At 33.9% G+C, this 15,438-nt stretch overlaps 1 protein-coding gene across 1 annotated transcript; it reads right to left on the bottom strand.

The window, feature by feature from the left end:
- Positions 1-6,364: 6,364 nt before the first annotated feature.
- Positions 6,365-15,082, bottom strand: LOC103705036 (protein canopy-1-like). The gene is made up of 9 exons (XM_008788618.4): positions 14,716-15,082; positions 14,097-14,123; positions 13,052-13,131; positions 10,835-10,907; positions 10,476-10,533; positions 8,754-8,805; positions 7,675-7,699; positions 7,190-7,281; positions 6,365-6,705 (listed from the first exon to the last, which is right to left on the bottom strand). The coding sequence occupies exons 1-9, from the start codon at positions 14,848-14,850 to the stop codon at positions 6,675-6,677; spliced, it is 573 nt and encodes a 190-aa protein (XP_008786840.1). The 5' UTR covers positions 14,851-15,082; the 3' UTR covers positions 6,365-6,674.
- Positions 15,083-15,438: the final 356 nt, after the last annotated feature.

The raw sequence follows: 15,438 nt of genomic DNA, 5'->3' as shown, positions 1-15,438 counted from the left end.
GACTTATGCTTTTAGAAATTATTTCATGGTTTGCCTAAACTAAAATATATCTTTGCTTATATCATAACCATGAAATACACAAGTTTATGCTTAAAATTTTGATTTAAAATAACTTGTGAGAAGCCATAAATCCTTAAGCATAATGAATATGTTGTTTGCATGATATACATCTATATGATACATAAGATTATTTCTTTATTCTGCTCTTTCATATAAATTACTTGAGAATAACAAAAAGAGAGAGAGATAAAGAAAAGAAAATGAACATTATTCAAGAGAAGTAAAATCTAAGTAAAGGCAAATACTCCAATCTTAAGGAAAAGCAAAACAAGCATGATATATTCGGCACATTTGTGAGACTTGTGTGAGCATTCTTTTGGAAGGGATAAAATCCGTAATTAATTACACTTAAACAAGGGAAGTTTGAAGTGAACATTTTAACCTTTCTATATTGCTCATTATAGGGATGGTGCCAATGGGAAGACTAGTGGTAGTACTCGGTACTATTTGACCCAACTATTCGGTGTAGAGTATATTAGGGACGGCACAAGAGGGAGGCTAGTGGTAGTACCTCGTGCCCCTTCCAACTCCATCGGATAGGGAGCAAATAGAGTATAGAGCATAAGAAAGTAAAAATGAAAAATAAAATCAAAATATTCATTAATTGGTTAAGAAAAGAAATTCAAAAAAAAAATGAGAAAATAAATGACAAAGTAAATGAAAGTATATAAGAAGAATCAAGTCAAGTCTTAATCACTTGAAAATACACCTTAAGGATGAAATCAAGATTATATTTAAATAGGGGGAGTTTATTTGAAAAGAATTGATTTTGATCCTTGACATGCTTGTTCTTAAAATTTTAATGCATGACTTAACACATAATATATTTTGCATATGGCATGATGTTTTGAATTATGGGTTCTCAATATTTTGTAATGTTCCATGCTTGGATAATTTGATTGAATGTTTGGAATACTACATAATTTTTTGGTATTATTAAAAAAATTTTCAGATTTGTCGTTCACGATCATCTTTGAAATCTAAAAGTTGAATAAATTTGTAAAAAAAAGAAGAGAAGGATATCTCTATTTAGGAAAAATAAATTGATTTTGTTTTATCCTTCAACTTGTTTAACTTTGGCACATAATGTTCTAATTTGTACCAAAACTCAACATTAAATACAAAGATTCTGAATATGCTCTAATATGTTTGAAATATGTGTTTTCAATCGTAATGATTTAAGATGAGCTACAATGTGGAAGATACATATCTCAAATTATAACTTTGAAAGCCTCCTTGAAAATTTTTATGAAATTCAGAATTCGATTTTGTATAAAAGCTTAAACTTAATTTAAAAATGCTTATATCGTTACATTTTTGTAACCTTAGTTATATGTTTCAATGATCGCAACATTCAGAAGAATAACTCAATATGATTCCTAAATAAAAATTTTAACTTAAGAAAAACAGAATTAATTATGATGCCTTGGTTATTTGCTCTGATACGCATCTGAAACATATCATTTTCTATCTTTAAAGTGTACTAAAATTGGTCTAAATGATGTATTTTTCAATGCTCTTGATTGCAAACAAATATTTCTAAATATATGATTTTATTTTGATATTAAAAAGATTTATTATGTTTCATGTATACATTGCTGTGAATCTATGAGTAAGAAATTAAATCCTATAAACATTCACTTGAATGATCTTCTATATCCCTTCTGCATGATTGTTGCTTCCATCACTAAAAGAAAAAGCTATTTTTAAAAGAAAGTGAATGCTCCTAAAGCTAGAAATATTTTAACTCACTCGCTTAAAAGAAAGAAAATGTAATTGCTTTTGAAAGAAATTGAGCTTCAAATAAATTATTTTTTGATTAATATTTCAGTACATTTTCTCAAAGATTAAGAGAAAGCATAACTTGTTCTTGAAAGATGAAACAGAGTGATTGCTATAAATTTTGAAAAACTCTAGATCACTTTACATTCTTAATATCATAGAATTTCAGTTTTATTCATGCTTATCATTAACATCTGAAATTCAACAAAAAGAAAAGAATGATTAAAGAAGAATGCATCTTTTGAGGGGGAGCTTTAGATATATCAATCTCTCTAGATTTTGCATCTTATTCAAAAGTCACCATCATATGATGCATACCTTGAATATTTTATGAATTGATTTTGATGAACCTCCTTGTGTTGCCATTACTTGTCTTAATTATATATAGCCTATACTTTGAGTTTAATTCTATAGAGCGTTTATTATCTCAAATGAATATGATTTGATACTTGCAAATATGCTCTCAATGGGTTAAGTTGAAAATATGCTGAAATTTGTAAAAAACATATTTTCAAGATTAACAATTTGAATGTTTTATTGAAAATTATCTTCAAATTCTAAACTCTTAAATGAAATGATCAATTAAGGGGGAGAAAGAAAATTTCAGAGGGAGGGATCATATAGAACTTAATTGCATAAATCCATAACTAAAGGCGAGAGAAAGAATACTAAATGAGAAGTGATCCTAATACTCTCCAATATGTATTATAAATATCTGAAATTTAAATCTGAAAATCTCTGTTATACACCTTGAGGCTTGCTATTTGGTTAATATATCTTATGCATCAATCATGAACCAAATTGCAATTCAAATAGTTGATTTTAAGAGTCTCTAGTTTAATGAAAAAGGGGAAGAATAATGTGTTGAATTTTCTTGAGTATCTCTTGTAAACACAAATTTAAAAGTAGCTGCTACATATGATAGATTTATAGATTTTAAAATCAGAAAATCAGCTGTCTTGAAAATTATTTGAAAACGAATTCCATCTGTCTCTATTAGAAAATCTATTTTGAAATTCACTAAAGGGTTCTTATTGGCTTGCTCTTTAGAGCTTCAATTTTGTGCCAATTCATTTTTATATGTATCAAAATGTGTTTCTCTTTAACGGAGTAAAAGAAAGTCTTTAAAAAGGAGTTAGATTTCCATTCGTGCCTTCTTTGAATATCAGTTTTGATACTCCTTGAATTAACTTGAAAAAGGTTCCACCTACACTTGATTTGAAAACAATCTTTGGAATCACATTCGATGTGCTCTCATTATAATTTGCTATGAAATCATCTTAATTGGCTCTGATCTATGCTAATTAATCTTATTCTGACATTATTGCCTTGAGTTATATGATTCATATTCTTGCAATAATTTGACATGCATTAACTGAATATTAGAGTACAATAAGGAAAAGAAATATTTGAGTATCATTATCTTTGTGCTTAATGTTTCATTATCTTGCAACCTTTTTGATGTTGTCAAAAAGGGGGAGAAATATCTGAGTATATGCTCATAATGCTTTATGTGTTGATTATGTTAAGTTGATTAAATCTAAAGCATTATCGTAAAGTATATTTTAAAAAGATATATGTTTTCTACTTCATGCAACTTAGCTATGCATTAGTTCTACAACACAATATATTTTATATTGCACATACTCCAAGTTTTGTCATCATCAAAAAGCGGGAGACTGATGACCCAAAGATTGAGTTAAAGATTGATTTTGATGATCACAAAACCTTGAAGTATAATTACTAATGTTTGTGTTGCAAGAAGAAAGATAATTTGTTTTGCAAGGAACATAGCAAGTTGGAAAAATACAAGAAGGCTCAAAAGCTCTCAAAAAATTGAAAGAAAGTTATACTTCATTGGCCCAAGTTTCAAGTTCAAAAGGTTCAAGTTGGAGGAGCAAATTCAAAGAAAGATTCAAAAGAATAGTCCTCGAGTCGACTCCTGGAAGTTCAGAGTCGACTCTGGCACTCTGGAGTTTCAAGGAACAGTGCTCGAGTCGACTCCGAGACTCTGTGAGTCGACTCCGACTGAGAACAGACAAAAAGATAGAGAGTTGATTTTCAGCACTACAGTGCTCGAGTCGACTCCTACTTCAGCGCTACAGTGCTCGAGTCGACTCCCAGTTACAGTGCCGGCAGATTACTATTCACGAGTCGACTCCTGTTTCAGCCGAGTCGACTCGAGCATGCTGGGAGGCATAACGGCTAGTTTTTTCTCAACTCCAACGGCTCTATTTTTGTCTCTAACAGCTAGATTTTTGTTCCCACTCCCTCTAAAGCTATAAAATCAATAGGAGAGCAAGGGGAGAAGATAAGGAAGTGGGGAAAAACACATAGGGAATAGATTTCAAAGAAATTTCAAGAGAAACCTCCCAAAAGCACAAAAGGGCCATTCAAAGCAAAAGTGAGAGAAGAAGAGCATCCGAGTGAATCCCAAAGCTTCCTCTCCAACTGTGTGCTGCCTCAATGATCCTCTACCTCGTGCGAAATCAGAAGAGGGTCAAGTAAAGAAGAAGCCGAGTTCCTTCATCTACAAAACTTGTTTGAGGGCTTCTTCTCTTTACTCTATTTGTTTATATTGTTATATCTGCTTGTTTAAGAAGCTTGTATTTGCTTTAAACTCTTGTTCTAATATCTTGTAACTTGATTCAATCAAGGGATTGAATCAAAAGGTTAAGGTTTGTTGGTGAGCCAAAGGAAAAACCAACGGTGTAAGGTTGTGGTTGGTGAACCGGAAAAAACCAACTGGGTTTGATTGTGAACCTGGAAAAACAATCGGTTGGTTCTAGTCGGTGAGCCTGTGAAAACCGACCGAGTTCGTTGTGATCTCGCGAAAACAACAAGTTGGGTTGTGAACTTGTAAAACAACCGACTGTAATCTGAGGGATTATAGTGAAATTCCCAAGAGGTCTTGGGGAGTGAATGTAGGTGCTGGGGTGCACCGAACCACTATACATTTAGTGTGTTTGTGATGCTTTCTTTCATTGTTTAATTTTCTCACTTACTTACTTAGATAAATATCTAATTGAATTGCTTGCTTAATTCTTATCCGCGCATCTTTTAGTTGCAAGTATATTCAAATTGTTTACTCAAGTTTCTTTTAATAAAACTGCATTAAGATTCATTATATTGAAATGCTCGCTTAGGAAAATCTAGACTAATTGTTTATTGAGTCCGCTTCTTAATAGTTTTAATCTTGACCAGATTAGAATCAAACTATTGCTAAGTTTAAATTCCACTGTGCATCTATACAACTTAGCTTAATTAATAGAAAAGTTTAGAAGTAGTTGAAAAGTTTTAAAAGACCTAATTCACCCCCCCTCTTGGGTTGTATCTACCGGGCAACAGAAGAGATCCACTCACCACTCCAACTATACCGCTTCTTATCCACAGTATTCTTGTAATTAAAATAATAATGATAATGTAATGCTATTACTAAATTAATATTATTATATCATCAAGTTTTATCATTATAATAATTGTAACATTCTATGATACTACCATCATATTATTATAAGGTTATTCTGATAATAATATTTGGTATTATATTATAATATTTTTACATATTGCAAATAATACATTTCCATTAAGCATCATATACTATTATTATAATATAACATATTATTACGCTATCATAATATTTTATTATTGTTTTTATTATGTTGTAGTAATACTATTATAGTATTACAACATATTATGATAAAATTATAATAATATTACATTATTATAGTATGATATTGTTATAATAATACTACATACTATTATATCATTATATTATAATATTATAATATATTACTATCATACTATAATGCAATATCATTATACTTTATATTATTATTATTTTATCAAAGTGATATTTTTTTATTTATTTTTACTATATCATAATAGTATTAATATGGTATTATTATCTAATATCAAAATAATAATAAACATATTTTATTTAATATTCGATTATTATAACAATATAATGATAATACTAATAATACTATATTACTAGTATAATATGATCTAATATTATGATATTATAAATATTAAAATATTATTATAATATTTTTATGGTATTATTACTATAATATTATAATAACATTATAAAATTAAAAGATAATAGAACGGGACGTATTTACACTTCCATTCTAATTACATGCAATCAAATTGCAGCCCATGGTTATGTAATTGAATTGCAAGCATCCAAATGGTCCCTACTTGAGGTAGTTAATTTACATTGATAGGACCCTTCAAAAAAAAGTTGTAAACTACCATGCAGGGCACAAAAGGTTGTCAGCTGGTCCAGTTGGTAAAACATGTGAAGATTGAGATTGATTTTTTGAATTTCATCTTCACCAAATTTCATTAAATTCCAAACCAAAACCCTCCAGATTTTTTCCTGTACTAGATTTTTTTTTTAAAAAAAAAAAAACAAAGAGATGTGAATGGTTTGCAAAGTTTCTATTTCATTTCAATACGTTCTCGTGACTTTTGACGTGAAACCATTCTGATAGTGTAATCTAACAACACGTGTAGATGAGAGAGCATGCAAAAGAAAGGACGAACCAGATAGTTTTGGTCCCTCCTGTTCATCTTTTCAGAGTATATATGATTAAGATCACAGTAGTTTACGACATAGTACATAGTCTAAACATTGTGTTGATCAAATAAAGAATGTTCTTAAATAGGACCAGTGAGGATTTTTCGATTAGGCTGGACAGGGTTCGACCATGCGCACCAAGAATATTAAAAAGGATCCAAAGATCGTGAATGATTGATCAGGTTAGAGCTTCCAGCCCTTTGTATGTTGCTCCAGTAAAAAATCTCAGTGACTGTTAGTTTTGTCTTCATAATTCTCCATCATCCATGGAGGAACCACTGCATCCAATGCAAAAAAAAAAAAGGTTTATTCAGACAACTTTATTCTCACTGCAAGAGCCAAAGAAGAGTCAAGAATATGTGCTACAGGAATTCAAAGAATGGGTTTGGTCATTCTAACTAAAGCAGCACTTGGAAATGGTCAACAAAATACTTTGAGAAGAATCAGAGCATACTTTATACTTCTTTGAGCTCCAAAATTCCAAACACCCCAACTTCGTCACAAGAGAATAAATGGGTCCATCAGAGACAGGCCAGGAGATGGTAGGAACTAAATATGGGATCATCGTAGACCTCCAGGTCTGCTGATGAGGCAACATTTATTTTGGTTTTTTGGGCACCGCATGAATTTTGTACATCGGCTTTGACTCTCTTTGTTTTTAATTAATTTTTTTAAATAATGCAGCTCACGAAAAATTCCATATAAACCATCTAATTTGGAGCTTTCAGCAGCAGATGATACAAGAAATTATTTTAAGAGTACCTCAAAGAGCTGCAATGGTTGCTAATGTCTTGACAAAGAGCCTTGCTCACACCTCCTGGGTGTACAGACCCCCGTTTTATCCACTCGGCAAGCTACATGTGAGAATTGAATGGATGTCATTATCTTAAATAAAAATTGGATATTGGAAATACAAAATTGAGTCAACTTCTACAGATTCCAGCTATAAGTCTTCCCGAGGTAGGTCACAGTTTTAAAAGTGAATATTAAGATTATGATAATTGGAACATTGTACAACAGTTGTTGCAGATGAATAAATATAATATAATACAGTTGTCGACCAAGTCCATAAGTGATTGTCCAATTAGAGTTCAGAACATATAGCTCTGTGGAACTGTTGTAGTCTGTTTGTCACCCATAAGGTTGTTGGCTCATATAGTTCTCCATCATCCTCTTTATATATATAATGAGAAGATATGAATAGAAAAACCCAAGAATAAATCAGATAACATGGGAACTTAACTTACCTCGTCCTCTGTTTCCTCCAGCAACCTATACCAATGAGCAAACTATGTTAAATGTAAATCAATAGAAGCAGAGAAGGAATGCAAAACAATTGCTCAGCCTATTCAAACATAGGTTAATTTTCAAATTGTACTTGATGGTACAGTCATTATACAGCATGCAATATGAGCTGTAGGAGCAAACAGAATCATAAGAACTGCCTTATGTAGATGCAAATACAAAGCAGCATTTAGAATATACTATGAATTTGTCGAAAATGCAGAGCTGGCAACTATACTAGTTACTAAATATAATGACCGGAACTTAAGTAAACTACATGAAGCAGCGTTAGTTCGGTTGCACAAAAGTCCAGTCCAAATTAATATTGATACATTAACCAAGACGTAAGATAAACTACAAAAATGGTATTATGCTAGCACCAGAAGACATGGTAGAACAAGGATCCCTGAATGCATAATTGAACTATCACGTTATTCAATGCATAATGGCTGGCGCACGTAAAATAAAAAATGGTATCAGATACTGCCAAAATTTGTAAAATACCGACAAGGCTTAAAATAATGTGCATATGGTCCACTCCGATCAAATACAAGCTTGTCATTCAAATTATTCACATGGTCATAGAAAGCATATATTCATTTCAAGAGGATAACGTGTGATACAATTACAGATTGCCTTAAGCACTCTACCTTCCATAGCTAACAACTGTCATTAGTTTGGGACAGACTAGGGTGATTTGGAGGGGGGGGGGCATGGTTAGAAAAGGTAAATAGAAAATTCAAGGAAACACGCTCACATAAATTTTAATTAGATATAATGCTCTAGCAAAATGATGGATGAAATTACCATACTTTAAAAAACAAAGGTTCTTCATGAAAATGGGCTCGTAATCAACCCTCTTATGACATCCGGCAAACTGTAGATGTTTCAGAAACAAGTGTACTATAGCACAGATAAAGTACATGATGCACAATACAGGCAGACTCAAAATTGACCTAGTGATCTGATATATAAAACAACCAAAAAATTTAAAAGATCCCGGGGAATCATTCAACAAATAAAACTAGAAGGCACATCTTACCTTCCACAAAAGGATGACAGATTTTTTGAGTATGCACGTGCTTCTTGCTTATCTGACAAAAAGGGGAAAAACATCTTTCAGAAAATATATTAAAAATGATAGTAAGTTCTTACCAAGAAAGAAAACATATATTGATTGGTAAGTGTCAATCAGCCCTAAAGGATCACCACAGACTAGTTAACTTCCTCCTAGACAGAATCTCTAAGACCAGGTCTCCAAAAAAAATTGTGCATTTAGCAAGACATTTCTCTGACAGACTTGTTCTTTCATAGAAGTGAGAACAATCATATGCAAAACCATTAATCATCATCTCCAAAGCCATAATTTGGTAACTTTCGTATGACTATATTATCCAATCACCATTGTTCAGCCAATAAAAATATCAAAAATAATTCCAACATGTACATAAAGAAATGACTAAGAATTTCACTACAATGGAAAAGGACTGGAGTATGAGATAGTCATCTTCATTGAATTTTTAATTACCAAGACATGTTACAGAACACCAAGGGACACTAGAATCAGATAAAGTAGAAATCTCACTTACCTTCTCATTAACTTCCCAAATAGGGCAGAGACAAATTGGTCCAGAGCAAGGATGTAATTATTGGTGCATAGTGGTGCATATCTTCTATTCTGGATTATACTACTAAGGAATCGGCATTGGTATGGCCCCCATACCACTACTGCACTGACATATGTAGTATCATAATTTTTGTTGTGCCAGCACATAGAGACAAACCTTGTGTCAGTATGACATTGTATGATACTGGTCTGTGCAGTACAGGTAAGTATCAGTACAGGTAGCAATACCAGTACTCTAGACCTCGGTTTAGAGATATAAAGCACTACTCAGAATATCACTACAGCATTTTGTTTGATTCTACATTTAATATTTGTTTTAGTAAGTTCCAGAGCAGCGAAACAGCCATCAGTTCAGGGAATGGCTCAAGATTCATAATGTAATATTCAACGGCAACTAAGAAAAATAGAAATGAATTAAAAGGAAACAGACACTAATATTTGTGTATATCGATCTGTTTCATGGTAAATATGGATTTAAGCAAAATTATTTTCTCTTTCTGTTGCATTTCATTTCAGTCTTATTCAACGATGACATCACAAGGTGTAAATATTTTGTCAATAATTTTTGAGATGAACATGTTGAATGCATATTTCCTCCCTCTTGTCAGAAGCTCCTAAATGTTTTGATACACTTCTTTTGCTTGATTGAGTGATGATATTTCTACTTCTTATTTCTCAAAAAATTGGCAGTATAATTCCAAGTTGCAAGCACAATCTTAATGACTGTCTTCAAGTTTGAGAAGTGCATTTAAAAAAGGCTAGATGGCTGACATGCTATTATCAGCAGATGTTGTGTAGCAGTTCACCTCTTAAGAAGTATCCATATGGCTAGGTGGTAAAATGATTCAGAAAGAAGTACAATACCCTATGAACACTGTGTACCTTTTTTTTTTCTTGAAGAATAAGTACTACTTAGGTGAACGATTTGCCAAATCTGAAGTGAGAATTAAATTACTAATCATACTCCTAAAAACCATGTACCAACTTCTCTTTTCAAGAATATCTGCATTTGGGGTACAAAGTGCACATATTTCCTTAGTAGACATGACCAGAAAAATGCATGAGCGAGAAAGATCAACAGATGCTGTGTAATGATCAACGGATAAAAGATGGTCACGAAGTCTTTAAAAGTCTCACCAGTTTTAAGGTCATCCCAATCTCTTACTTTCACCCACCCTTTTTTGCCTGAATCTAACTGCCAAAAAGTATCATATATTAGCAAGTATCAAAGTTTTCTTAGTTGTATGCTTAAGCATTGGCTTCTAAGCAGTACCAAATATACTATATAAAAAGATGCATCCACAGCGACATGCATGTCGCATAAAAGCACACATATGCATGCATGTGAGCAGGCCCATGCTTATTTGCACAAGTGAGTACACACATAAATGTAAACATATATGCATTTGAATAATGCAAGACAAGTAGAAACTAAGTGGACAATTTTATAGACAGAATAACTTTGCAAACGGATCTGGTTAGATGTAAAATTATACCTTCATTAGAGTGTAGTCTTGCATTTTTTCACAAAGTCCATCCAAAAGTTCAACGACTCTTAGCTCACTGACTCTATTTGAAAGAATAACTAGCAATTTGGTATCAGCTAAGCATCAATAGAAGAAAAAGGAATATGTAGCAACAAAACATATCAATGAGCTTAACATGGCAAGAATATTTATTTTCAAGGTAATCAATTTCATGACAATTCAATGCATGCGAGCAAGGAAGTTCTGGAATATCTAATATGCCACACATAGGTCAAGCATGAAAAGAAAAATTAGAATTAAATAAGGCATATTAATTTGAGATGAAAAATACTAAAATAAAATTTAATTATTCAAAGAACCAAAATATCTCCCATCTCCTTCAATCTTCATCTGAAATTTCTTAAGAATCCAAAATAAATTACACAGTTGTGGTTCAGTCATGATGTGAAACTGAAGATTTCTTCCACCAGGTTAAATATATTGTTCGCAAAAAAAAGGAAAAAATAAAAGAACATAGTAGAAAAAAAAATAGAAGAACAAACTTTTCAGACACAATACTTTCGTTAACGATTTGATTACACTGAAACCAGAGGTACTGTCAACTCAATGAATTGTCATATTGAGTTCATTACCACAAAGGTTACCTAGAAAAGTCACATATTTCCGACTTCCGAAAACTAATAAAGAAGCTATATATCTTGCCAGTTTTTCCTATTTTGTATACATAAACAAAGAAGGTTATAAGTTAGTAGATACATAGTTTAATTTCCTAGGTGAACATGCACATAAAGGCACTGATAAAAGATGAAGCATTCAATTGCATTACCTCCAGTGCTAAGAGGTTCATTGTTAAGCTTTACAGTGTTCTAAAATCCAGTTCATAGGGCTGCATTTGCAGCTGCAGAAGTGTATGCCATTCCCTGACTGCACAGCATTGCCTATATACAGTCATATCACATATGGACCGAAAAGGAGATGATTTAGTAGCATGTGGCCATATGGGTGGCTTAATTAGTATTATGTGGCTGCATATGACCTGCTTAGCATTATGAAGCCAAATATGTGCTCTATTCTTATATGGGCCTCTGTGAATAAAGCACGTTCAAACTAATATTCAGGCCGAATGTGGGGTTCATTTATGTTAAACCACCACCAAGTATCAAGTACTAAACAATAAACACTAAGTGTTAGCTGTTAATGTTATTAATATTGATATTAATTATCCAAAAAATATTACTAGCATTATTGTTATTTTCACTGTATTTAATATAATTTATTTAATTTTGGATAGTTGAAAATCTAACCCCCTAGATGCTTGCAAATGCATCCTGACTGCCCAAATACCCCTGCTGCTTTTTAAAACACTGAAGCTTTAAGAGAAGAAATGGTACAATTGATAGAGGCTCAAGTTCAAAACTAGACAGGTGAATTGAGACTGGCATTAAATTATGATTTGGGCCACTAAAAGAAAGACATTGAAGATAACTGTGGAATAAAAGCAATACCGTGAGTTTTTTCATGCTACTCTCTACTGAGATCATAGGTAGACAAATGTTTGTTGAGGGCTTATTATGCTCTACTGAAATCATAGGTATACAAATGTTTGTTGAAGGCTTATCATGTAAATACTAATAGCAGCATCAGAATTAAATGTTGGCGTGAAAAATTTCTGGTAGCAAAACTTGATGCATGTATGTAATTGGTTAGATCATTGGTTCTCTTTGCTGCTGCATGGTGTGTTTGGTACTTGCAGGCCTACATTGCCTTTCCAGTCTTCCTCTTCTCAGTGGCTTGTTATGCAAGTTCAGGTTAGTGTTTTCCTCAGGATTAAGATCTTAATTGAAACAAGCCTTTCTCTAAAACTCTCCTTTTAAAATTTAATTGCAATTACTCATATGAATTCGGACTTCAAGGTCATCTACAGTATGATCAGCAGAAATTAGTCTAATGCCTTGAATACCAAATAGATGTGCAAATAAAGTAGAGACATTATCAATAAAGTTGGGTACCAGCATCTAGGCAGTGTCTTTTCATCAGGTTAGAAGAAGACAAAATGGTGCAGATGGTGATACAGATCATGTTACTGGTATGGTGGACTAAAGCAAGTTAAGACAGCCCAAATAATTTACGTCTGCATTCTCATCAGTGTACAATCCGGTATGATAAGATAGGAAGGCTAAATGCTGAATGAAAATAAAATGAAAATTTCACTATTCGAAGTGATACCTGTAATCAATGACTTTCCCTTCACGTTGACCTGTAGAATCCAAACGGTGACGCATGTCCAAATGGTTTCTTGGTTTCTCCTGTAGCAAGCATAAACCACAGAGTTATTGACTGGAACTGTATTATAAATCAATCGGTACGATGAAACCACTAATAACATGCATAAAATGGTGAAAGGATACTATGCAAAAAATAGGATGAAATGACTTACAGACAGTTGGAAAAGGTCAGAATGGTAATGGGAATTTATATAGGAAAAAGGAAACACCATATTTGTTACATCTATCAAGCATCATAGAATAACCATCAAGCCAGCCTATTCAATTGGGTCCAAGTTGCTATTGTGTTATCTAATTAAATAATCTATAGAGGTGATCAGGAGCAATCTGTGGATAGTAATGCCCACATTCATGCACACAGGGATGGTGGGAACATGTGAGGCTTGCATGTAATATGGGATTGGATGCATCATTCTAGGGCAGGGTTCAAGTGAGGCCGAACAGAGAAGCATTGCCAGTAATATTTCTATGTAAAATGTTACTTTTAATTATATCCATTTATATATCATAGTCTATCTAGACAACTGAAAGTATAATTCTTTAGGACCCACCAATGCACTGCAGCAGATGTACAAAATAAAGAGTTGCCAGCAGAACAAGAAAATTTACTTTTAATTGTTACAATAATTTGACACTCATAAGCAGGTAACTGGTATTTTTCCTGGTAAAAATGCCACCAATACCCATAATGGGTAACCATCCTCATACCATTTCAATGCCAACTTAATTCAGTCCACTGAATACTTTTAAAGCAAATTTTAAGATCATCTGGGTAAAGATAATAAAACCAGTTGGTCAGCATACAATTTAATAACAAATAATTAGATATGAACAATTTATACACTTGAAGATATGAAATTCAAAAGCTATGTTTTGAGTAGTACAGAGCACCATGACAGGTAAGGCAATGTTTTGGCAATCGCATAAGTTCCTGATATAAATTATACAAAATTCATTAGTTAAAAAGGTGGATATAAAAAACTTACATTTGAAAGTCCAATTTCTAGCTCACCCTGCAAATCATTCAGCATAAGAGTCAGATTCCAGCAACATCTATGAAGAAAGGAACTTGGTTTATTCCATGAATACATCATACACCAACCGATTTACTAAATAGATAAGGTTATATGTCGAAACAATACTAGGCTGAAGATCTAGCATGGCCGGATAAGTTGTTGAGGCATCAGCCCAACCGGTTAAATTTGTTTATCAAAATATCCAGGCTTGGCTATCCATTTCTACATCAATATGTCATCTTTCTCATTTCTTACCTTTCATATAACAAGAACATCAGTAGACTAAGTTCTCATAGTAAGAAACCGTTTTTAAAATCAGCTAAACAAGAACACTTCAGGAAGCCAACGGATAAGCTTTTAATAGGCAGATCCATATCTAAATCAACCTTTCCTGCTTTCCCACAACCCTACATTCAATGGAGTGTTTGTTTTCGTGGCTATTATCAAGAAAAAACCAATGCCATAAAAGATTCGTATCAGAGGCCAAAACAACAAAGCTCCCAGGAAACTTAAGACCGATTCATCTACAACATAGGAGAGCAGAGAGGGAAAAACTAGGGTTTTAAGCGGATCAGGGAGATGGAACTACCGCGACCGCCGTGCAAGCCCCGCACTTGTCGTCGATGGAGGAGACCGGAGCTACAGCGGCTAGAATTAGGGTGACGATGGCCGAAATCGCGGTGCATTTGGGGATTTCTCCGCCTCTCTTCTTCCTCCTCTCCATCTCGCCGGCTCCCTCCGCCTCCGCTCAAACTACCGTCGTCGTGAATTATGCCATGGGGAGGGAGGGATTGGCCTGTCTGCAAGTCCGAAGGGCATGCTTGGCACGTCGCTGCCTGACGTGGCGGGACAGGATTGGTGAGATGTACGTGGTTTGACCACTAATCGGACGCCACGTCATAACATGACGAAGTGGTGAGTATTGTCGGGCTATATAGCAGGATAACGGAGCCGGGAAGATAAATGTACTTTCTGGACCGGGTAGGCCGACATAAAAGCCGACCAAGAGTATACTTATTGCTCTTTTATCCCTTTAGCTCCAAGTGTAACGGATAGTTAGAGCGAGAAGCTCCAGTTACAGAGAGAGAAAGTTTTAACGGCTAGTCGGCGGTGTCTCTATCGGCGTCCGACGAGGCTCCGGCCGTCCGGTGTAACACTCACGGCGGGCGGGCGGGGCGGTGTGAAGCACAACAACTTGGTTTCGGCAAGCCTTCCCGGATCGGCAAGTTTCTTCTCGGCTTTCGGTGATCCTCGGGCGGCTTGGGGGAAACTCCATGGATCGCAAGGGGAAGGCACCGATGGGGAAGACGAC

The sequence above is a fragment of the Phoenix dactylifera genome, chromosome 17 (assembly GCF_009389715.1).
Source record: "Phoenix dactylifera cultivar Barhee BC4 chromosome 17, palm_55x_up_171113_PBpolish2nd_filt_p, whole genome shotgun sequence".
Lineage (NCBI taxonomy): Eukaryota > Viridiplantae > Streptophyta > Magnoliopsida > Arecales > Arecaceae > Phoenix > Phoenix dactylifera.
The sequence above is the reverse complement of the archived record's forward strand: the minus strand, read 5'-3'. Positions and strand labels throughout refer to the sequence as shown.